General features: G+C 41.2%; 1 protein-coding gene across 1 annotated transcript; it reads left to right on the top strand.

Annotated features, from left to right (window-relative positions):
- Nucleotides 1–207: 207 nt before the first annotated feature.
- ADGRG7 (adhesion G protein-coupled receptor G7) lies at nucleotides 208–24,828 on the top strand (the record flags this gene model as incomplete). The annotated part of the gene is made up of 16 exons (XM_082487392.1): nucleotides 208–316; nucleotides 4,394–4,501; nucleotides 7,043–7,174; nucleotides 7,966–8,075; nucleotides 10,485–10,640; nucleotides 11,436–11,527; nucleotides 11,844–11,962; nucleotides 12,047–12,160; nucleotides 14,094–14,254; nucleotides 15,704–15,853; nucleotides 17,118–17,230; nucleotides 19,017–19,381; nucleotides 21,001–21,082; nucleotides 22,095–22,256; nucleotides 23,263–23,419; nucleotides 24,604–24,828. 16 exons carry the CDS (start codon nucleotides 208–210, stop codon nucleotides 24,826–24,828), a joined length of 2,355 nt encoding a protein of 784 aa, XP_082343518.1.
- Nucleotides 24,829–25,905: the final 1,077 nt, after the last annotated feature.

Genomic DNA, 25,905 nt, shown 5'->3' on the forward strand with positions numbered 1-25,905 from the left:
CTTGGTAAGTGAAATCTCTTATCTTGTGGAAAATGATAGAAATAATGGTGTGCTACTTCTCACCAAAACTTTTTTTTTTTTCTAAGTGGAACAGAAAAGGTTAAAGTTCTAGCAGTAGACAAGTAGTTAATGGTTTATCTATCACAAGGTTATGAATGTATAATACCATTTTATAGCAGAGCAGACAGTCCACAGACAGACCACAACATGTCTTCACTCCACTGGGACAGAATATTTGTTGGAATTACTTGTTTTGTAGTGACCGTGACCCTTTGGGCACTGTGTGTTTGGCAGCTTGTCCTCAGGTTTGAAACAGGTAAGAAATATAATTCTACCCCATTTGAGCTTTATTTGAGCTCATTCCATTCTTTTCCTTTCCTTAAGTATTTAAACATGATTGCTGATAAAGATATTCAGCCTGGAGAAGAGAAGGCTCCGGGGAGATCTTATTGCGGCCTTCCAGTACCTAAAGGGGGCCAACAGGAGAGCTGGGGAAGGACTTTTTACTCGGGCATGTAGCAATAGGACGAGGGGGAATGGCTTTAAACTGGAAGAGGGCAGGTTCAGATTAAACATTAGGAAGAAGTTTTTCACTTTGAGGGTGGTAAGGCACTGGAACAGGCTTCCCAGAGAGGTTGTTGAGGCCCCATCCCTGGAGGTGTTTAAGGCCAGGCTGGACGTGTCCTTGGGCAACCTGGTCTAGTGGGAGGTGTCCCTGCCTGTGGCAGGGGGGTTGGAACTCGATGATCTTCAAGGTCCTTTCCAACCTAAACCATTCTATGATTCTATGATTATTACATCCATGCTGTGTGCTTCTTAGGTGGACACATTTTTCTTCTTACACTGATGTTTAAAGAAGTACCCCAAACTTTGCATTCTGCTGTAAAACAGAATAGGATGGAAAACAATCTCTGGCATATTTTCCTTGTAACATGTTTACAGTGTACATGATTCCTCTGACAAAGCTTTGAGAAATGTCTTGAAATTTTCTCACTCTTCCAGTAGAAATCTGATTTATTTTTCAAAAGACAAAAATAAACCCCTAGCTAGTCTAGCAAACTTTATTTTAAAGAGGAAATATTTGACTTTACATATGTTTATCTGTTTGTATGCATATAAGCAAAACATACTGTATAGCACCTGTTAATGTTTTCATTACAACTTGCATTATAGAATAAGTTGTTGAAAGACTACCAGAGATACTGGTTTGCATATTCTATACTTGAAAATCAGGTCAATGCACCATCGTGCACTTCTGTGTGCAAACTTGGAGCGGAAAACTCGTCAGTGTTTCCTCTCAGCAAAATGCTCACTTTATTGACATGATGCAAAATTATGTGTGGACCTATATTCAAAATTCATAAAAAGAATCAGATGCTCCTGGGTGCTTGTCCAGCAGTGAGTCAGATATGATTGGAGACCAAGAAGCCTAGGGAAAAGTATATATGAAGTTGAGTTAGGTCATATTTACTTCAAGACATTTATCAGATGTTTGTAAGGAGGGAACATACCCAAGCCCAAGAAATGGCACATAAGTAAACAGCAATTATTTAACATACGTCAATAATAATCTACCTTTGCTAATATATGTATATGCTTAGCTCTTTGTTTGACTTGATGGAGCTAAATCCAGAGGAGAAGGGAGTTAACTCTCAGTGCAGCTTGGGGACACCTCTGCTTATGCCTACGATTTGCACAACTGCAGGCAAACGAACTGCTAGGAACTGGATTTAAACTGCAGCTGCTTCAGGGATGGATAATACCTCCATGCCTATTTGATGCATTGCTTGTTGTGCATAGTTATAGCGTTTCTTCTTTAACCAAATTTTAACCACAAATATTAGCATTAACTGTTCCCACGATGTTTGATTAAAAAAACCCCAACAGTTCATGATGACATAGTATTCTGCAAAGATCTTTTCGTTTTAGTTTAAAAATATATGCAGTCAAAATCAATGTGATTCTTGAGACGATTAATGCCTGCAAAACTTAAAAGCCAAAGACAAATAAAATAAAGATGTTTTCTGACTCTTAAAATAAAACCAGAAGAACCCCATGATTTCAAGCCAATGTCACAATTACTGGAGCCTGATGAGTGGTACTGCATGTGGGGTAGACATAACTGCATTAGTCAGCTCAGGAATTTGTATTTGTGAAAGACATAGATTTCCCTCTGAAAAAAAAAAAAAAAAAGCTTTACAGTGGTACATGAGACCTTGAACAGTAGTCTAAGAAAGGTTACCAGGAAGCACTAAACAGAGCCGCAGTCTCGACTAGCATTAACAGATCCCCCAAGCGTCACGTTGTTTTTACAGAGGGACTCTTTTCAGAAGGCAAAGGTAAGGCTGATGCTGTTTGCTGGCACCTGCTCTTTGCTACACGGGCTGCATGGCAGCTGTGTCTGCACCTCCGGGGCTAAACGCTGGCCTTGTACCCCACAGCTTCATGCTTTTCTGTTTCACTGCTTTCAAAGGAGTGTCAGCCCTATCTTTTCACCTTTCCCTTTCCTTACGCTCCTTTTGCCCCAGCTGCTCCCCTGCCCTGCTCCTCGGCAGGCAGCCCAGGGGCTGTGCATTTGCAGGGCGGCATTGCTGCCTCCCTGGTTTTGGGATCCTCTGCGCCAGATGACCCTGCTCTGTCACCTTCTGCCTGGCTGCTTTGGGAATGTGTTCGAGCAAGACAAAGGCTCGGAGCTGTGCTGCAGGTTCCCCAGCATTTTCTGGGTGCTCAGGCCCCCAGCCCAAAGCAAGCAGCTGCGCCCCAGTGTCACTCCTCTGCCACATGTCCCCATGTGCCACACACATGTGCCCGGCAGGTGAGGCAGTGCTGCTGGGCAATGGGGCAACAGCTGCCCAACCAGGCACCCACCTCACCCAGATATAGCCGTTCTCCGCAGCTGCTTAGCTTGGGCCACCCGGATCTCAGTTGCTGGAGTTTTCCTTTCCTTTCTGTAAGATTTCCAACGGAGACACAATGTGTTTTGAAAAGCTGATGGCCAGCGGAGACATTACCTAGAGACACATAGATGTTATTCCACTATCATCATAGACATCTGGCTGTAACGTAGCTGAGACAGCCTGAAACACAAATGCTAAATAGCAACAACATGAGCAAGAGCCAAGCCATGCGTGCCAAGAACAGAATCACCCCTGCCACGTGGCATATCCCCTATAGTTTGCAATAATCTCCCAGTTATATGAATCCCATTAAAGAGTAAGAAGTTAGGCAATCTTTTTAGTTCAGTGAGAACATTAGAAATATACAATAGCACATGTGTTCCTGACAGCACTGTTTACTTTTGAATTTTCTGGCTTTACTCTATTTGTCAGCGTGTCAAAACACAGGCACTACAATATCCTCAGCTCCAGTTTTCTGCACAGTTTCAAGGCACAGACTGCACCCAGTGCACAGGTGCACAGCTTCCACCACGAACCTTATGGGAAGGGATTCCAACTCCATCCCTCACCTAGGGACTGGGTGAGATTAACTGTGATGAAGCTTCGGCCTATGGATATACCCCAGGTCTTGGACCTATTTCTAAGAGCCTGAGGTCTATCAACTCCTTCCCTGTAGCAATTTCTGCTGCAGAATACCCCTTAGCCATTCAAGATTTGCCAATCACTTTTTAAAGAAACCTTATCATTTTCAGAGCTTGCTGAACACAGCAAATACCATGGTATGTTCAGAAATTTCTAAAATCTGCAATTTCTCTGCTATTGCTTTTACTGTGCTTATCTGTCCCCTGAAGCTGTGGCAGCCCGTGCAACAACTACTTCAAACAAAATCCACTATTTCTGCTAAAAACCAGCATAAAAATCGCCACCTGTCCTGGGCTGTAGATAAAGGCTATGGCTGAGATTGGGGCATGGGTTTTTATCTGCTTTATCCTATAATGCCTGGCTTTAATCAGAGTATCTCTGTCTATTTCTTGGATGTGTGACTATCCATGTCCTTGTTACTGTTCTGGGTCCCTCAGCACTGGGGATCTGTGGCCCTGTTTTGCCTTCTTGCTCCTGTGAAATCCTGCAGGAGTAATTCGGGCTTTTCACAGGTTCAACAGCTTGAGCTTTTGGCAGCCTGGAGGACCACACCATCACTCCTGCTCATCCAGCAGCTCCACAGAACTGTTTCCACCTACATTATTGTGGGAATGCAAAATAATATTTGAAAGCTTTGACCTCACGTTCATGCCATTGGTTTTAGGGGTAAGAAGGGAACAGTGACAGAGTACCTGGGCGAGACTGTGGGCCACTTATATTTTTCAGTTGAGTATTTTTTACCTGAAGCTTCAGATAAATGACGTTTGTTTTTTTCCTTCATCAAATTAGATAGATACGTGGTTTCACATATGTATTTAGGAATATATAGATCTCTTGATTCTTTATTTACACAGACACTACAGAACCTGTGGTACCTCCGTGTTTCTGCCTCAACGGTGGCGTCTGTCAGGATGGAGCCTGCGTGTGCCCAGAGGAGTGGGTAGGATCTGTTTGTGAGATAGGTCAGTACAAGAGAAGCAGCACGGGCAGTTGGTGTCACGTGTGGGAACCCCTCTGCCCCTGATCTTCTCCCCCTCCCGAGACCTGCTCAGCAGGGTTGGATCCACAAGCAGTGGCGTGGCTTCTTTTGCTAGGTGAGGCCGTGTCCTTCACCCACTTCTGTCGCTCTTTCAAATGAGCAATATATCTGGGGAAGACATTACAGGTTTCAGCTGTCTCTGGCCTGCTTCTAGCCAATTTGGCCTATGTTTGAATTCCTCTGGTTGAAGATCACAGGGACGTGAAAATCTGATTCGGACCTCAATGGCCAGTATTGCCCTGTCTGGATCTGCCAGTGTTCAAGGGACACTGTCCAGCTCCGCACCCTGCAGGACAGTGCCTGTCTGCAGTTCCCACTGCCCCTGGCACTGGATTTGGATGAGTCAAATTTCCTACCCCTGGCATAGCACTGGCCTGGTTGACTCCCATTTCAGTCCCCTCTGCCACAGAACAGCATTTCTGCACCCCTGTAACTGCAGTGGGTGCTCCCAGCCGATGCTGGGAGGGTGCCGGCTCACTGACTGGCAGCATCTCCAGAGCTAGTAAGATCCCCAGCTCATGCTTTCCAGGCCAACCACTCACACTGTGGCCACTGTGACACACGGATATGCTGTCACGTGTCAGCTGTGCCTTTGTCAAATGAACACACATGTTTGGTCAGAAGGACGTCAAAACATCTACTGCTTATCCAGGAAAATATTGTTGGTGAAGACTCACTCCTAGGTAGATGGAAACTTCAGGTCTCCTGTGTCATTTGCCTTATGTCAGGATGGGTAGCACATCCAACAGACAATGATAGATTGGATGGGTTCATGATGGATTGGAACATATGGGCAAAATGCTTCACAAAAGTTGGCTTAAATAAAATAATAATGGATGGGATTTTAGCGCAGGAAACAAACCGTTATGATGACTCTGTAATTCACCGTGTTTGCTCCCCTGGTATTCTGTATTTGATTTGCTGTGAATTGCCTTAAAGAACAGATTTTAATAACTGTAGTTATTAAAATTACACGAGGTATTAAAATACATGAGGTAAGAATGTTTGGACAGGCAACATTAACTTGAAATAATAGCAACCATTATTGCATTTACAAAATCTAAATTTTACTCTGTTTTCCTGAGGAACATTTATGCTGCCCATCTTTCTGTTGTTCCACCTTCTGGGCAACTTTAACTTGCTGACCAGTTTCAACTAAATTCAATAGATGGTTACAGGTCTTAAAGGTCTTGAGATGCTATGAGTTTTGCACTTATCACTAGCTGGGTACAGAAGACCAACCCTGTAAACACCTCACTGAGAAAAAGGCAAGGGGATTTATGCCAGCAGTGAGGAGGTGGGGGCCACATGGCCAGTCAGTCCAGTCTAGCCACTAAGATGGGTGGCTCTAAACTCTCCATGATATTTGTATACTCTCCACCAGCTAACAAAATAAAGATTTATATTTTATGTATTGGGAATCTAAAGATGGATGTAGGACAGAGAGGTGGGGGGTGCTGAGCCATGATGAGGCATAAGGAGTGTGGGAACATAGTGCAAGATGTTGGGGAAGCTGGAAGAAAGTGCATTCGGGTGTTGGGTGTCTAGAGGACGTGAATCTGGTTTATTGCCAGCAGGAGAGAGCAGGGCATATAGGGCAGGCAACTTTTGTAAACCAATTACTTTTGTTCCAATGGTGATAGAAAATTTCCACTTGGCTTGCAGTTCATTCCTTTTGTACGTTACGTCATGGTTACTTTCCTTCATAGATCATGAAAAAAGGGCTGGTTTTCTTCCTACTTGTGGTTTGTTTGTTGCTTTTTTTTAAATTCTGGAGCAATTCTACTGAAGTAAGAATATTTGCAATGATTTGAGATTTGCATCAGTGGGGGAAAAAGCACCAAACAATTTTATTTCAGATGGACTCTCTTTTGTAAGTCCAAACCCAGGTAGTAAAGGTATGTATATAAACCAGCCCAAAACACTTTCAAATCAAGGCTTGGATAACTAGAAAGATAAAAAATAAAGCTTGAATAGGTGCTCATGTATTTATGCATACGTATTCATGCATGAATGTAGCGACTTATTCCTGGCTTTCATCTGTTAGAAGGAAGGCAGGGTCACCTCAAAGGTATTCAAATCCATGGGTCTAGACAGGTCTCATTCAAGACTACTGAAAGAACAGTCAGCAGGGATTTACAAAGGACAAATCATGTCTGACCAACCTGGCTGCCTTCTGTATGAAATAACTGGCTATGTAGACAACAGAAGAGCAACAGATACAATAAGTACCTTGATTTTAGAGACGCCTTTGACACCATCTCCCTTAGCATTCTTGTTTGGTAGGTGAAGATGTACGGGTTGGGTGAATGAACCATTAGCCGACTTGAAAATTAACTCAACAGCCAAGCTGAAATGATAGCGATCTGTGACTTGATTGGAATATTGTAAAAGGGAAAACTGGTCCTTGAACTAAAACTATTTGATCTTGATATATGTTTGTGGGTTTTTTTCTTCTGTGCAGTTAATTTCTGTGAAGCCAGTACTTGCACAGTGAACATTTCTGAAGGCATTATAAAAACCCTTACTTTTGAACGGATTATAGTGGGTAAATATGGCAACTCCAAAGAAAAATGTGAACCTGATACTGTGAATGGTATGTGTTTCTTTCCTTTCACTTCTACTTCCCAAAATTAAATGTAAGCTTTGTAAAAGATGCCTGATTATTAGACTAGATGAGAGGTTGGTGTCTGAAGCCAGAACAGCACAGCTCAGGCAGAAGGAGAGCAAACCTTTCTACACAGCTTTCTACCCCAAATGCAGAGAATTTAAGGTACGCACGCTGAGTCATATCCGTGCCTGTCTGGGACTGGGCTGAGAGTCAGTTAATATCTGCCCCTGAATTGCCTTTCAATAGAAAAATAATCTATTTATATCCCAATATTTAGCATTAGGATTCAGGACGCTTTGCATCAACTGTGGTTCCATGAGCTGTCTCAGCTTTCAGAGACCTTGCAGAGGAGTAAGTGTTGCGTGGCTGCTCCATGTGCCCTTTGCATTTCTTTCACAACATACAAACTGTGTTTTTCAGGACACGATAAAAAAGTCTTTCTGATAACTCAGTGCTGATGCCTGCGCCTCCTGTTTAAGAGAGGTGTTTCTGCAGCTCTAGTGTAACTAAACCTATCTGAATTTGGCATGAATAGCGTCTGCCACTCTGACAAGATTTTGTGTACAAGTATATAACATATGTTCTAAAAGAACAATAACTAGTTAAATAATTGATGATCGCTCATAACGCTGAAAGACAAATATTTTACAAGCAAATTGAAAATAGCACTGGATAGGCTGTCACACCCACAATACAGTTTTAATTACCAATGAGGTCATGTGCATGTGACTGGGTGCTTCTCTACTAAATGTGTATCTGCTTTTACAAAATTACAGGTCACACTTCAATAGCAATCCGGTTGTGCTCCAGAGAAGGGAGAATTCCTACTTTAGACCCCCCCAAAATTCTGAATTGTAATGAAAATCTGGACTCCCTAGCATCACAGGTAATCTTAAATTACCATTTAAACAGTGTCTGAGATTTTGCAACCTCCCAAGAAAAAAAAAAAGTGATAGGAAATTGAGGCAGGTAATACATACATGTTACATTTCTTAAAACTTTTCAGAAAGCAAAATGAATGACAAAAGCCTTTTCCAGTGGCGTTCTTGGCACGTGCCTGCTTTGCAAATGGCCTGAATTTTCAATGGGGATTATTTTATTTTCCTTGGTTTTTCCTGAACACAGCATCCCATTTCATATTCCTTAACTGGCCTGCAATTTCCTCAGTCAGGTTCCCAGTTTGCAGCAAACACCTCTGAATGGAGGTGATGTTGACTCAGGATACCAAATCAGCGAGAAAGTGGAAGGTATTTGGAGAAGACTGGCATGAGGGAATGAAACGATGCTGACACGGGCACGCTAGGAAGGATTAAAAGCAAAGCCTTTCTGTTCAGTCCTGTGATCCGCTGAACACAGACTGAACACTTCTGTCCCTCAAGAATTCAAATTCAAACTCTCTTGTATTAATGACAAACTCTCCCTGATAAAGTCCTTAAATCCCTAATCCTTGCTTTAAGGCTTAGCTCTGCCATATCTACAAAACATGAAGAGCTGAACATGACTAAGCACATTACAGCGACTGCTTCACTACTTCTGCTTCTGCGCTTCGTTTCCTTATCACTAGTCCCAGTTGAAAAAAAAAAAAGAAAAAAAGAAAATAACTACAGTCTCATTAAATAAGAGAAGTCCTTTTCGTCATGCATTTTTGCTTGCCTATTTTACCTTCAAGCCAATGCTTCGCCTGCCTGGACCGTTTGATGGGAAACCCTTGAGATCAAGGTTGTATTTTCCCTGTACATAGCCTCCACTAAATGCTTCAAATGCCAAATCTTCTCTAAAGTAATATATAATATTAGTAGTAGCTATTTCTAATGCTAATAAGCTACAACTTAAGGTTGCCACGTAAGTTTGTTCTGCTGCCATCGGTAATTTGGGGGTTTGCTGCGCGTTGTGATGTCGTGCTGCCATCTAGTGAGGCTCGGGCGGCTCGGGGGGCATGGGGGGAGGAAGGCGAGGCAATGGGAAGAGGGAAGCGGTGATACTAGTGATCCAGAGCCCGGGTTTAAAAGGATTTTATCCCTTTGAAGTACAAATATTCACTTTGAACCCAAGGTCATGCTAAAAGTCAGAAGTAAGGATAGTGAAAATAGGCGTTCATGATGCATATGCAGATGTTTTCAAGTTAAATTACGCCGTCTCCAGTAATTATAAATGCAAATTCTCGTCCTCCCTGTGCAACAGTCACCTTTCTTTCCTACAATTCCAATCTTTATAAACACTTCAGAGATGCATGATTTAATTAATCTTGATTTTGACAGTTTCCCAATATAAACAATTTGTGAACAATTCAGTTATTGAAGCTATTCACTTGAGCTATTCATTGACTGGATTAGAAAGGGGTGGATGACTTGATACATTGTTTAGTTGGTCTCCATAGCCTACAAAGGAATTCTCCTGATGATTAGCAGATTTTCCATCTCTTTAAGTCTTATTGTTACCTAGCTATACCTTCATATACAGCTAATGCCTCATCTTTTTTTGTGTTTAGACTCTTAAGATACTATAGTCATTTACACTCTACCCATTAAGTGCTAACTGACTCAAACTGGACCCAACCAGTGCTTCTAGCAATTCATATTAGCATCTCCAGCACCAGAATATTTTCTTTGTTCTTTCTACTTTCATTCCAAGCTGACACTATATACAGTTTACTGAAGTGAGGATAATGTTCTCAGTGCAGGTTATGAGCACTGTGTTGAGAAGCACAATTATTCCGGATGACATTTCTCAAGTTCCTCTGATGGCTTTTCAAAAAATCCAGTTCTGGTTAATTAAGGAATAGTGAAAGGTGTACAGAAGTTTATAGGCTCAATGACCTCAAGACAAAGAGGAGGTCCTGCTGCTGTCTACAGACACCTCACCACAAGGTGTGGAGAACGATGGTGCCAGGTTCTTCTTCGAGGTGTGCAGTTTTAGGATGAGCAGCAATGGAGACAAGCGGCAACATGGGAAATTCTGATTAGATAAGACAAAATTTTTCCCCTTGACACTGGTCAAACACAAGCAGGTTTCTGAGGGAGGTTGTGGATATTCAAAATGAGCCCCTGAGCAGCCTGGTCTCAGCCAGCCTTGCTGGAATAGGGGACCTCCAGGTCTCCCTTCCAACCCAAGCTACTCCGTGAGTCCATGAAATGATCCCCTAAGGAAAATTTGCAAATGCCACGTACTTGACAGGAACAGAAACAATTTAGACCACCAATTACTTGTACATTTTGATTTTATGTGAGAATGTTATAAAAGTGGTGACTCTTTCCTTTTCTCATTTTCTTCCTGTTGAATGTCATTTTCCTAATAGGTTGAAACTGCAGACTCCAGCAATGTTCCAGCTATTGCAGGTAACACTCAAATCCTCACTTCCATGCCAGACCAACTGACCACACAGAACATCTCTGTTGCTGCGAACATCACAGTGCAGATTCTGAAAAAGCCAAATGTTTCAGAAGACTCTCAGGTGAGACTTGTTAAGACTAAAATAAGACTTTTGTGGCTTAATAATTGGGATATCAATTCTGTCCCCACTCTACCAGCAGAAGGAACACTCTCCTTCCTCTTATAGTAACACAACCAAATACACTAGGACAAGAGGTAACGGGCACAAAATTGAACATAGGAAGTTCCATCTAAACATGAGGAGGAACTTCTTTACTTTGAGGGTGGCAGAGCACTGGAAGAGGCTGCCCAGAGAGGTGGTGGAGTCTCCTTCTCTGGAGATATTGAAAACCCGCCTGGATGCGTTCCTGTCCACCTGTTCACCTCCTCTAGGTGAACCTTTGCCCAACCCCCTTTGGCAGGGGGGTTGGACTAGATGATCTCTGAAGGTCCCTTCTAACCCCTGCCATTCTGTGATTCTGTGATTCATTTTGCCATTTAGCAGAGTTATTTAAGTGGTCTTGAGTGCAAACTTGTGGGATCACTGCTGGGTCAGTTCTCAGAGCTGAGTGTAAATTTGTTTCTTATCAGCAGTTTAGACTTGCATATATCTGAAATTCTTATGCAAGCATCATTTGACGTTTAAGTTAATAATTTAATCCTTACTGTCAAAATTAATAAAAGTGTGGTACTTATGAACCCATCGATGCAAAGCTTGTGTTTTCTCAAATGGCATCCTGTGCTTTGTTTACTCTGTTGTTTGTACTTTCAAGCAATGCTTATTAAGTGTTCTTACTTTGCCTATCCACTGTGTAGCACATGGGGACATTTATTTTAACTGCATTTTAATTTGTCTTTTTTTTTCTGCTTGTCTCAGGCATCTGTGGCAGTAATGGCTACAGTGAGTCAACTCTTGGATGCCAACGAGACAGAATTCAATCACAACAATCTTGTCAATGTTACAACAAGGTAACACTAGCTTTTGCCATTTTTTTAGATACAGTAAACTGCACTTCCCCTTCTGTTTCAGGATGAAACAGGTTCATGGACAACTCAAAACATTTTTAGCGTTCAACTCCAATATGTATTTTCTTTGATTCAGTAGATTTATACCAACATAAACAATTTTGGTTGGATTTTTCTGCTTTGAAGAAAGGATGAGGATAGGGAATGAAGAGCAGTTCCTGCTGGAGAACCGAATCAGAGAGGAAGCTCAGAGACTGAACCTGTAGCTGTATATTAACAAGTAATTGTAACTTTTATCCCGCTCATTATTTCAATACAGCCTCACGAAAGCAATGGAGGAATTTTCTTTGACTGGCAATATCTCGCAGCCCAACGTTGCGATCCAGGCTGCTCCACTGAAATTAAGCTCCTCTACGATTCTGTTTTCAGCACAGAGAGGTAAGTCTGTGTGTGTTGTTGGATTTACCTGGACAAGGTGGTATGTAATATAAATCCTAATGCATCCACTGCTATTTTTTGCAGTTACAGAACTGGGATACTATCCGTCAACAAAACTAGAAATACAGGAAAATGTCTCTGGGCTTATTCATGACCTCAGTACTGAAGTTCAGATACTGTTCAACATTATAAATAACAGTAAGTTCTTTCTCCTACTGAAAACTGCACCTTGGAAAATTTTGAATGAATATTCACTAAAAATCTCCTTTAGAAAAAAATCCCTTAGCCAACATAAACAATTACATGTTAGTTTTTATGCATGCTGATTCCATAAATTGGTACAAGAAATGCACCTATCAAATAAGCTGGACAATCTTCTTTATAGATTAATGCACATGTACAGGTAACGGACAGAATGCTTTTGGTGTTTGGGACTTTTTCATTTGTTTTGTTTGCTAAAATTGAGAACGCAATGAAACTTTGACCATAACTCTACAGACATCAAGATCAAGAGCTAGTACATACATACCTTGCCTGAAATGCAAAGACATCAACCATTTCAACTAAAATTACTACTACTGTCACGTATCAGCCAGGACATACACATCCTCACACCTAAATATTTGGACAGTCTTTAATGGCATGGTCACACGAGATTTTTCCAGATGTCTGTTACTTACACTCCGCAGTGCTTGGAGGATAAATCAGTGTCACCCAGGAGAAGAGAAAACAAAACAAAACAAAACAAAACAAAACAAAACAAAACAAAACAACTTATAGTTCCTCTCCTTCACTTGCTGCAGAAGCTGGTGGGTGTGAGGGAGCTGAGCTTTGGACATGTGCATTTTTATGACATGCTAAAAATCACAAGAGCTACAGACCGGACACCTGCAACCAGCAGACTTGTCCTCAGTCTGTCTATATAGGGACAGTAACAGTAAGAAATCACAGCACAAAAGTATAATGAAGGTGAAGTTTGTGGAGCACTTAGACATCTTAACACCAAACATCATTCATATACGAGCCCACAGGGAAATGAGTAATTCAGTCCTCTCACCAGGGTTAGAAAAGACTCGAAGAGATAAATCAGGTAGCCCCACACCCCCAGCAATGGCAATAAAACCCCCACTGAATAGCTCATTAACTGGTCACTGTCTTTTCTGTTCACTGTTTCAGACAGAAATCCTGTGGAAAAACAGTGTGATCGTGTAATTAAAGCCTTTATCATAATGCCTGTATATCATAACACTTCCCTCAAGAGAGCTAGATTGAATGCACAGCTTGTCTTAAAAAAAGATAGATTTCTTCAATATTAAATGCACAACTGTGACATTTTGTAGATATAAAGTAACATTAGTCTCTCTTGATCAAATAAGAGAGAGATCAAATGAGTGTCTTTTGATCTTAAATAAAATGTATAAAATCAAGAACAAAATCTATTATATAAAACAAGATTTTTGCTTTCTCACTTAAGCAGCAATTAAAGCTAGTGATTTGAATCATTTAGATGAAATGTCTCTAATTTGGTAGAAGAGTGCAAAAGAAACAGTCCAAAATTTGGATCTGAAGGCAAAAGTCCAGCCAACCTCTTTTATCCTCTGACTTCCTACTGATTGTAAATGTCCCTGGTGTTACTATTTCTTATTTAATGTTATTAAAAGCCTATCCATTTAAATTGGGATTTAGGATTGCATTTATATATAGTTCTGGAAGCTCCATCCCTGGAGGTGTTCAAGGCCAGGCTGGATGGGGCTTTGAGCAACCTGGTGTAGTGGGAGGTGTCCCTGCCCATGGCAGGGGGGTTGGAACTCGATGATCTTTAAGGTCCCTTCCAACCTAAACCATTCTATGATTCTATAATTTTCCTCATTACCAGTATTTTTCCCCAGAAATGACATTAAGATAATAACTATTTTCACATTCCAACTCAGCAAAAATTGAAGATGACTCTCTTGAGATTCATGGAAAGAGAACCTCTTCTCTACTTCTTAAATGGATTCTAAATAAATACCTAAACAAAAATCTGCTGTAAATGCTGGATGTGTGAAACAGCATAGCGTAGGCTTCTTCAAAGGCACTGGCTTCTCTGATATCTGCTATCCATCCCTACTTATCTATTTGTGTCGCGAAGGTTTGGAAGACAATGGAAGAGTTGGCTTTGTCCTGTATCAAAACGACAAACTCTTCCGATCAAGGATTTATCGGAGTCGCAGAACTTTCTCTAAACAAATCATTTCTGGCAACATTTATGGTGGAAGAACCAGCGGTGTTGAAATAGCCTTCAATCCCAGGGTAAGTCTCCGTAAGAAATGCTGTGTTCAGTTTGAACCAGAGGCTGCCCTTGCCTACTACCTGTCTTCAGGGTTTAGGAAGACTCAAACACAGAGGTTTTTTTTTTTTTTTGCATACTGCCTTCATTTCTGGCAATAAACAGTTGAGAAAGTTTGTGGGATGTGTAGGTGACATAAGAGAAGGGTATTTAGATAATGTGGCATAGAAAACATTTTTCACCTTTCGTATATAACACCTGATGTCACTCACTCAGTACTGCTAAACTAGGATGTTGGCAAGCAAAACTGCATTCCATAAGAAGTTACAGGTATGCCAGAGTGCATTTGTCCTAGCGTAGATTAGTCCTAAATCAAGAATGAAAAAAGCTAGGTCCCTGGAGGACAACTTTTCTTTCCATAAACTGTCAAAATTTTTGAAAATAAGAAAAACTCAACATGACTGGCTTAGCCCAATACACCTACCAGCGTGGGGAATCATCATTTTTCATACTGTCTTTTAACTCCCGCTTCCAGTTAAAATCATTGTCTGTTTTGTTTTGACTTCCTCCCCAGGAACTGATTGCAGGTGTTACTGTTTTCTTGCAGGAAATGCTCTATATGAGTTCCCATTTGCCCAGCTGAATCTGTAGACAATATGTACTCATGTTTAGCATGGTTTCTCCAGAAAACCATAGTTGGCTGCTTCTTACAATATTAAACAAATGTTTTAAGCTCAAATACAGGCATATGATAGATCAGTAATCATCATCATGGATCCATACAGCTAAGTGCTCTGGGAAATGTGTCATTTCTAAGGAAATGCCTGAAACAAACTTATAATTGATTATTTTACTCACACCTTTATTCCTCATTTTTAATTGAACTACCTAGTAGTGTGAATAGTTGCTTTCACGACTTATTTGCACTTCAAGCTGCTCATTGCTTATTAAAAAGCAGTTCTAATTGCAGCACCCTGCAGCAGCATGTTGTCTGAAAATGACTGCATGCAGTCTGACGTACGACTGCACGAGCACCGCCGTGCTGCAGGAGGGGAAGGGATGGTTCATGGCATTTATTATTGTTTGCTTCCTGTTACAGCGTGGATTCAGCTCCAGCTGGTGCTAATGTAATAGTACTAATATCTGAAAGCTGTTGTTTGGCTTACGCAGAATTCGATTGGCAGTTGTTTAATGCCTAGCCAATGTGCATCCGAACCATAATTACCCGAATAATTCACGGAAATTGGTAATTTCATTGGCAATCTTGACTGAGAAAGGCACACAAAGTAAGTTCAAAATGCCAAATTATGCTGTTACTGATATCATTCATAAGGTTTACTGGAAACCCTGTAAATCCCTTAGCAGCTGTCAGCTCGCCTTTCAGGGGATAACTGTCAGTACATGCCATTTGCTGGTGCATATCTGTTTATGTTCCTGTAGCCACTTTTTCTCCTTGCAATCCCAATCCATAGTACAACACATCCGAACTGCAGCTGCGTGACCATGCCTGTGTCTTTTGGGACTATACTGTCAACGACTGGAGCACCGCTGGCTGTGCGAAAGGGAGAGACCGGTTCTTGACATGCAGGTGTAATCACACTACTAATTTTGCTGTCCTGATGGTAGGGCATTGTCCTTTCTTGAATGGGAAGAGTTTGGGGTGGTTTTTTTGGTTTTTTTTTGGTTGTTTCCAACTGTTAAGACCAGCTTGCCAATGTAAGGGAGTAGGAGAGCTGATCTAGAAGGCACAGGAGTTTAAGATGTCCCCACGTACTCGTTTCTGTGGCAGAGCTGGCAAACGGGGACGCGCGAGTTGCCCCCAGGCTGCTGGAGAGCCAAACGTATTGGCAAGTCCTGGCTTCCTCTGACAGGAATGGTGGCCGTGCCCACCTGCCAGCGGCAGGGAAGGGCTGGCACAACTTATTGCCCTTGCTCAGTGGCGGTAGCCGCCAGCTCTGCACCTCCATTGCTGCTGCTGGTTGTTAAATGAGTGTGTGACTAAAGCCTTAAGAGTGGCTTGGGACCTGGGCTGGCTGTGGCGCTGCCTTGTGCTGGGTAAATAAAGTATTTAGCATCAGCTACTTCCTTTGCTTATATGTTTACAAAGAGCAATCGCTCTGTAAATATTAAGCCTCCTACCATTAAGTTTTAAATATTGCCCTCTTGTACTAACAAGAGTATTTAGGAATGACTGACTGTTTCTGACGTGTGTTATTCTTTCAGTATTTGTTTCAGCTTCTCTAAACAAAACACTCCCTGGGTAAAAGCATATATCTGGTCACTGACTTCAGCAGTGCCAGGATTTCAGAGTTTCTTTCTACTCTGTCTTCAAAGAACAGCATTTCCATATTTGTAATATTTACTTGTTTCTGTACTTCCCTTTATCTTATGCATGTCCTTATTGTACAAAAATAGTATATTCTAGAGAAGATTCCCATCCTTTTATGTAAAGACAACAGTATTTTCTGTTTCGTTGAAGACATTTACTTGCTGCTTTATTGTCACTATGCAATCAAAGACCGGTTTTGATTCGTAATTTGTTGTAACATTTTACCTTAGACCTTATCCTCAGAAGCCAAAATTCAGAATGCACATTAGTACAAAAAGTTAAACCTACTTTTTCCAGTATTTTTCTATGAATAATTTTATCTCTTATTTTGCTAAATACTCAATGATTGACTTTGTTAAGTCTCTTTTTGGAGTTCTTCACAAGCTTCTCTAGTTTGAGGCCCACAATAATTCTGCATGATCTGAAAATTTTGGCAATGGCTAGCAACAGTCATAATTCTACTAAAACGTTTTTGTTTCTATGTGCAACTAGAAACACAAATTTCAGAAAGAAATTTATCTCTTCTCATCTTATAACTGGTACAATTTTTTTTCTAGGCCTTTCAGATCAAATATAAATATGCAAAGCCTTTGGAGTATATTTCTTACATTGGTGTTGGATTGTCTGTGGCTGGACTGGTCATTACCATTTTGTTTCAAATATACACTAGGTAAGAGTGAAGATGTAAAACTGCAAGTATTTTACGCTGTGACGATATTTCGCTCTGTATATAGTTTGAGGAAATCAAAGCGAGTAGCCACTTTAGAACATATTGCAATATTATTGATCAGCAAATAATATTTTTTTAAAAAAAAGAGCTAATCATGTAGCACAGCTTGGGAAGTAAGTGTGGCTTACTGGTTAAAGAGAAGACACAAAGTGTCTCAGCCATGCCACTCACCTCGATGAAAATTTAACCTTTCTGTTAATATTAATCTTTAAATGTGAGGAGAGAGAGATATATATGATTATTATTCAATAGATCCACCTTCAAAAATGTGAGCTTTTAAAAGAAATGATATAACAGAGTATGGAAGAGCCCCGTATGGCGAAAAGCCAAGCCTTTCATAGCAAACACTGGGCATGGCTGCTGAAGAGAAAACAATCTTTCCATCGCTTTGACAGGGCAGCTCACCAGCTATAAGATAACAAAGCAGGCTGCGTGCACTACTGAGGATAAGGTCAAGGGCTGACCCTTTTACCACGGGCTCCCATCACCATGTCTAATCGCCCGGTAATGTCCCAGAGCGACATTTGTCCCATCTACACGGGGTAAGGGCGGTCTGGCATTTCTGCTGCATTTCATGTCCCCTGCTGCCTTGCTGACATCTCTGCTGGCCAAGCAGCTGACAACTCAGACCCTGGGCTGTATTACCGCTACACTGGTACATGCTACACATTGAGGTGCTTCGTTCGTTACTCCCACTTAAAAATGTATAACAGTATTCCACCACCAGCATGACCTCCTTTTTATTTTCCTGTATGCCGTGTACCCTGATATTACAACGTCTAATCGGTTATCTTTCTTCTACCCAGTTACCCATATGCCTGTTATGTTGGTGTCTTCATTTAAGGCTAGTCATTTCAGCCCACTGTCTTATGGCTTAGACTTTTAGCGTTCATGTAGAAGCGTATATGTTGTTCCTCAAGTTCTCTTCTTGCTACCTTATTTAAATGTTGCTTTGCTTTCTGATAGTTTCTATACTCTACAGCATTCTGTTTATAAAATGTCTGTAGAGAACAGACGATTTCAAAGCACCATGATTATACAGCAATGTAGGTTATGTACACTGCCCGTGCTACAGTTTTATTGTGAGTGACAATTCAAACACAATTGCAGCGAATTTCTTTGATGGATGTGCCCATGATTAAGGGTGTCAAGTGATTCCCCCTTGAACTAGGAGAAAAGTCATGCCAACAGAATTGTAGTTATTGTAGACGAATGCATGTTTCTTTCCCTGCTTGCACTAATGTAGATTTGGAGCAAGTCCATCAAGGTCAATGTATTTAAGATTGTAGGAGTTCCCAGACTCTGCCTTTTAAATGCATTTATAAGACAGCGTTTGGAAGTGGAGGTTTATTATTCTCTTGTACCTTGAAGACTGTTTAGGAATACTTGTCTTATGCTATTTCATCTCTTAATGCTGAAGAAAAGGATTCTAAAAAGAGAAGAGTGGAAAAAAGAAAATGCATCCCAACTGCTGTTGGAAAAGGCCCAGTGCTAAAAGGTGCTGGGTATTCTCTGTTGTAGTTGAAATCAGACAAAACTGATGCATTTGGTAAGTTGTCTGAATAATGATGGTGTGGAATTCTGCAAACAGGTTATTGCTTTGTTTTCTCTGTATGAAAGACTGCATACTCTAGCTTGCCTTTAATATCAAGGGAAATGAGGAAATATTTTACAATTTTTCTTATTTTGCTCTACTTTTTTGTCCTCGATGTATCCCTACCACTAGGAAAACTCGAAGGTCCTCTGTAACGTGGATGTTAGTGAGTCTCTGTTTCTCCATGCTAATTTTTAATATCGTCTTCATCTCTGGAATTGAGAACCAAAACGCCAGGAATCACAGCAGCAATACCACCAGCTACTACCAGCAACGCCTTCCTTATGACACCGCCAGTAACACCTTACTCACGTCTGACATAGTAGATCCCCCCGCAGACTCCCGGTGCACGGCCGTGGCTGTCCTACTGCACTATTTTTTGTTGGCGACATTTATGTGGACAGCACTCAATTGTGCACAGTTGTACTTACTGCTGCTTAGAGCAATGAAGCCCCTGCCTGGACACTTCCTCGTAACCGTGTCAGTAATCGGATGGGGTAAGATTTAAAGTCATACATATGGCAACTCTTACCAAAGTATCAGTACATAGTACATTCAGGGAGAGTTGTAAAGATAGGAGAACAGTAGTGAGCAATTATAATCAGTGTCTCTCTGGTTTAGCGCAATGTGATTTAATAAATAATCTCCTGCTACTGCTCACGCTACTGGCATAAACTGAGCTTGTTTTCATTGTCCTGACACGGCACTGAAACTGAGAGCTTGTTCACTGGCACAGCAACATAGGTCTGTTGTGCGCAGGAGACATTTTCACACTAATCAAGGCACAGCAATCAAGGCATTCAACAATCTCTTTCTGTCAACTAAGTAAAAAATGTTTCAGATACGGTGATTGCATATATGGGCTCAAATTTTCATTTAGATATCTCTGAGATTCCTCCTTTCCTCAGCCAGAGCCCTGCATACACCCAAAAGCAAGGAGTGACTGACATTATTTATTACGTATTATTTCTTAATAAGCAAAGAGCACATTCTTAAGTCAGTACAGCAGTTAGCAGCAACACTGCAAGCTGGAAGGGAACTACTCGGAGGACTGAAGAATGCAGACAGATGCCCACTAGGTAAAGTAAAAATCTCAGCCTCCTTCAAGAAATTGTTCTAATACAGTACAGGAATACCTGCCTTCTCCACGCTGTGTATTCAGCTTGTGTGGTGTGTTGTGTCTTGATGGCACCTACTAAGCAGTTTTAGATCCTGATGGTTTCATTATGATGTTTTGCATTTGGGTGGAGGTAGAGGCAATTCGTGTGAAACCTTTAGAATTCGGACTGCATGTGCAAGCCAGAAAATGTTCAGCAAAAGCTGTCTGGCTACATCTCACTGTGCTCCATGTATATTTGCATGATAGCACAGCATGACGTCCTTTGCTGTGTCCTGTGACTAGTTACATGTGTCCAAAATAGCACGATTCTGACTGACTTTTAGTAGTAGATCTTTTTCGATCTACTTTGAGAGCACAGCAAATACTCGACAGTCAGGAAGATCTCTATTAGGGCTGAAGGAGAAACAGACTTTACAAAGCAAATTTACTTCCTAAATAAAAACTTGTGGGGGAGGCTCCTTCCCATGAGCCGTGCTGCTCAGCGAACAGGTAGGCAGGAGAGATGGAAGACACGAAGCGAAGCACAGGCATTGAGGAGGCAAGCTCACTCTGCCGTGCTTCTCGGGGCACAAAGTGATGCTCTGCACTGAGCTGGTATGAAATGTAATGGTGCTCGGTGCAGAATTTTCTTAAATTACTTTCTCACTGCTGACAAGAAGGTAGAGGATTGTACAGCGGTGATGAGGGAGTCGGCTTCAGCACAGGAAGGAGTTTGCTCTGTCACCATTGGTGTTGTCTCTGGAAGCTGTGTTGAAGCTCTTTAATGGCAAAAATCAGCAGGTCATGGACGTGAGCTGTCCTCAGAAAAACAGCGCTCACAACCCTCAGTCCTACCTTTTCTCGAGGCTATGGAGAACCCACTTAGCTTAGTGCTAGGCAGATGAAACACAACTCTTAAAATCTATGGATTTTAGGAGGCAAGAAGCTATTTGTGTGGAAGGGAGGTACGGCTATGTAACCAAACAATAAATTACTAATGTCTCTCCTATTAATTAGGAATCCCTGCTGTGGTAGTTGCAATAACACTTGGAGCTACTTACAGAGAAGGAAAAGCTTTAAACTACCGTCAGGAAGAATTGTAAGTTCATGTATTATTGCAACACTTGCTAGGCCACACCTTTTGTGATACCTTATTATTAATACAATTCTAGATTTATTGTTGGTATACTATTTTGTACATCTAAGCACTTAAAAAAACCCAAAACTCTTCACTCAAGCTAAACATTCACTACAAGGAGTTGCAGTTTCTCCTTACTAAGGATTTAGGGTACTGGATCCGCATCTGCCTTGAATCCTTCTGCAAGATCCCCTGTGACTTTAAATGGAAGTCATGGATACTCTTAGCCTGACTGAAATTCAAGACCTTCATTTGAGTGCATAAATGCATTTCAGTACCTAAACTTAATCCCATTTATGTAAAATCTTTCTGGCCAGTATAACTATATCCCTGTTTACCCTATGTTTTTGGTATCGGTATTCATTTGAGTGCCTGCATACCAAAGCAGGCTATCAGCCTTACAATGGACCTTGGTGGTTGAGGCTGATACAGAACAAAGGTAGACTTTTTTTGGAAATGTAAACACAAACCCCCTTCCACGTGGTGGCCATCTTATGATACTCATTTAGGGAGTGTTGACTGCTAACTTGAGATTATTTGGCAATGAAAAAAAAAAAAAGAGGTAAAGATTATTGCAGGATAACCATGTCCTCCTGAAGTTGCCCCTGGTTTTGTTTCAGCCTTTCTCCATTAGGTTTCCTCTATTGCTCTTTACCTCTACTATAATACGCACTCTAAAGATAAACTTGCATATGGTGGCCAGATATATATTTGGTTAGCTATATTGCACCCTATTATATTTCTTTATGCAGTTTGGCTGATAAATCATTTTGCATTCCCCAGAGAAAGAGAAGCATGATTGAAAGCCCTCAGTTCTCAAGGAATAGTTGCCTTTCAGAGATGGGTTAACAAGACTTAGGAAGCCCTATGAGGTTTTTCAGGATGAAAAGTGGAATATTATTTTGTTTTGTTTTGGTATTCTGAATACTGTGTCTAACAAATCTTTTGAAATGGTCTCTCTTTATATTAAAAGTTGCTGGCTTGCAGCATTGGATCAAAATCAGAATTTCAGTGTGCACAAGCCCATGTTGTGGTCATTCCTCTTGCCAGTGGCACTCATACTCCTGTTTAACATCATTGTCTTCATGAAGATTAGTGTCTCCGTGATATGGAAGAAGAACGAGAATTTGACAAGGTGAGATGGCATAGGAGTCCTCAGATCTTTCAGCAAATGCATTCCATGGTCTCTTGTCATCAGCTCAGACTTTCTCGTCGCAAGCTCAGACTTTTGACAAAATCTTTTGTTTTAAAGAAATGTATACTTAAAGCAGTCAGAAAATGAATTCCATTGTTGCAATGGGTCAGACTTTGTTCACGTGCATATCAATGAATGCTTTTCAGGCTTTTGCCACCATTTTTTTGGTTGCAGTGTCACTCAACTTGACTTCAATGAAGGGTGTCCCCGATTTAAATGCATATAAGTGAGAGCAGAGCTGGGTCCAGCCAAATGAGAATTATGAATTTCTCAGCACATCTGGACACCAGGCCAGTTCTCTGGCATGTCTGAAGCAGATTTACTTGCTCAGTTTTACATCAATGCTCCAGGTATTGTCACAGGCTGTGTGTCACAAACTCTGCAGTGCACACTGTATTATTTTAAAGGGGATTGCTTTAAGTTTTATTAATCCCACAGAACTGGTCTGTTCAAAAAATCTTTGCACCATTTCTTCATTCCTTTTATGTACAATTTTCATAGTTGGAACAAACAAAATACCTTATCTCTGACTCCCCTCAGGCTTGAGAGAAACTGGATATCCAAAATTCACTGTCAGCTTATTCTTATATTGAAAATTAAGCATGTTTGGATTGAAGCTATAAGCTTTCTAAAAAGCTTATAATAGCTAACATGCTAATTTTCAATGCTTCTTGTTGCCTCGGTAAACCTCACTTTTTTGTTAAAGAAAGATATATACAAGCTACATACTCCAAACACAGATTATTCTGATAAGCTTGTTAGATTTCTTTTTCTGAATTTCTTCTCTGGATGATACGTCAAACAAATGTAGGGAGGTCTATGTTCTCAACTCACCTGAATAACACATCTTTGCAATATAGCCATGTATAAATAGAAAGTTTAAAGGTCAAAAAGGTATTAAATGGTATAGAGAAATATTTAATCACTTTTGCATGTGTGTCTATAGGAATAAAAAGGATTCATTTATGAAAAAGACGATTGGCACTATCTCTATAGTGGTAGTGCTTGGAATCACCTGGACGATAGGCTACCTCATGTTAATAACCCATGAAGAAACAAGTCTTGTTTTCAGCTATCTGTTCTGCATTTTGAATGCTACCCAGGTAATGTATTTAGCACTTCTGAGACTAATAATTGAGATAATGAAAAAAATATGTTGGATTTATTTATTCTATAACTTTCCATAGCCTGGGAACTTGTTGGAAAGCAGGCATAGGAATTCAGAATTTTTGTTCAGAAAGGGATGCTATCCTTTATGGTCTGTCACTCATAAAACTCTTCCCATTGTGCAAAAGTGGGATTTTATTTCAAGGTCACCACTGAAAAGACCTTCCTATCTGAGTGGTTTCTCTCATACCAAATCAGAATGAATATTGGAAAAAAATTTCTGCATCAGCTGTGGGAAAGAGTCCCAGGGAAGTAACTAGAGCTTCATGGCTTGAGACCTTTCACAATGATCCTGGATAAGAGCCTACAGGAATGCGCCTACCTCTTTTTCCCCCGTGGCCCTGCTGGATTCTCAGTTTTATATTCATACAGGGCATACAAAGTATGAAGTACTTGGAGTAATGAATCCTTTATTATTGTGCCACTGAATATTTTCTACAAAACAGCTAATTGGAAATATGTGAAAACCTCCTCATCCCTGAACATTGCTATCAGTTTAAGCTACTGAAAACTGAGGGCCTGTACACCAGTGGGGGTCAGATCCGTAAACTCTCTGTGCAATAAGTCCTGAGGTGATTATTACTGCACTGACGGATGGATTATATCCATGATTTAAAACTGAAACCTTGAACAAGGAACAGAGATCCATTTATTTAAAACAATGAGCCTTTTTTAATTCTTTTTTTTTTTAACCCAGGATACTCACGATTAATCCTGGAAATGAGAATTTAGAAGAACAGGTATAGAAATTTTGAAGTCCTGCTTCCCTCCGTGTGTGTCTGATTGAAGTGCTGATAGGGCACAGCAGCCACATTTAATGCTTATGGCATGCTCAAGCAGGTTATACCTTCATCCTATTCAGCAGAGGGTAATAATACAATCCTGAGCCACACTAGCTAATCCATTACAATGTGCAAATGAGGCGACTATAGTTGCAAATCCATACTTACATGGAATAATTTTCCTATTGAATGTACTTCTTGTATTTCAAGGTATTAATGTCATTGTTAGTGGTTACCGAAAATTATTTTGTGGTTGTTTTTCAAGTCAGATAATATTGAAAAATCTTTTCTGGTTTTATAAGCCAAATATTAACTCCACACTTCTACTTACTCTACAGGGACTTCAGATTTGTATTCTGTACGCTTTCAGATCACCAATCTTCAAGAAAAAAGTTTCCGAAGTGTTTCTTGTTTTCTCGGTGCCAGAGGTACCACTGTATCTGCACTCAAAAATCTACCACATTTCAAAATCAAAGCCTGCAAAACATTCACACCAAACTTTCAGATCAACACAGACACTTTCAGAGAATATGTCTTTGTCTACCTTCCCTAACTCAAGTTAGAAACCTCTGAATACGTGAAATATAATCCTGCATTTTTTATGGTTTGTTTTACGTAGCTCTCACAGGTATCTTAAATAACGGACATAATACTCCAACTGCAGGTAGCTTGAAATAGATCATAAGCCAAGACCACCAGGAGTCAAAAGCAGGACCACATGCTAGCAAGACTGTGTGGTTCACAGAATCACAGAATAGTCAGGGTTGGAAGGGACCTCTGGAGATCATCTAGTCCAACCCCCCCTGCCAGAGCAGGGTCACCTACAACGGGTTGCACAGGACAGCGTCCAGGCGGGTTTTGAACGTCTCCAGAGTGGGAGACTCCACAACCTCTCTGGGCAGCCTGTTCCAGTGCTCCACTACCCTCAAAGTGAAGAAGTTCCTCCTCATGTTAAGATGGAACTTCCTATGTTCAAGCTTGTGCCCATTACCCCTCGTCCTATCAATGGGCACCACTGAAAAAAGACTCCTCCCATCCCTCTGGCATCCTCCCTTTAAGTATTTGAAAGCATTAATAAGATCCCCCTTCAGTCTTCTTTTGTCTAGACTAAAGAGACCCAAGTTCCTCAGCCTTTCCTCATATGAAAGATGTTCTAATCCCCTAATCATCTTCGTAGCCCTTTGCTGGACCCTCTCCAGCAGATCCTGGTCTTTCTTGAACTGGGGAGCCCAGAACTGGATGCAGTACTCCAGATGCGGCCTCACCAGGGCAGAGTAGAGGGGGAGGATGACCTCCCTCGACCTGCTGACCACACCCTTTTTGATGCACCCCAGGATGCCATTGGCCCTCTTGGCCGCCAGGGCACATTGCTGGCTCATGGTCATCCTGTTGTCCACCAGGACTCCTATGTCCCTTTCCACAGAGCTGCTCTCCAGGAGGTCAGCCCCCAACCTGTACTGATGCACGGGGTTATTCCTCCCCAGATGCAGTACCCTACATTTACCCGTGTTGAATTTCATTAGGTTCCTCCCTGCCCAACTCTCCAGCCTGTCCAGGTCACGCTGTAAAGCCGCACAGCCCTCTGGCGTGTCAGCCACTCCTCCCAGTTTAGTGTCATCAGCAAACTTGCTGATGGTACA

The sequence above is a fragment of the Vanellus vanellus genome, assembly GCF_965231255.1.
Source record: "Vanellus vanellus genome assembly, chromosome: 1".
NCBI classification, from domain to species: domain Eukaryota; kingdom Metazoa; phylum Chordata; class Aves; order Charadriiformes; family Charadriidae; genus Vanellus; species Vanellus vanellus.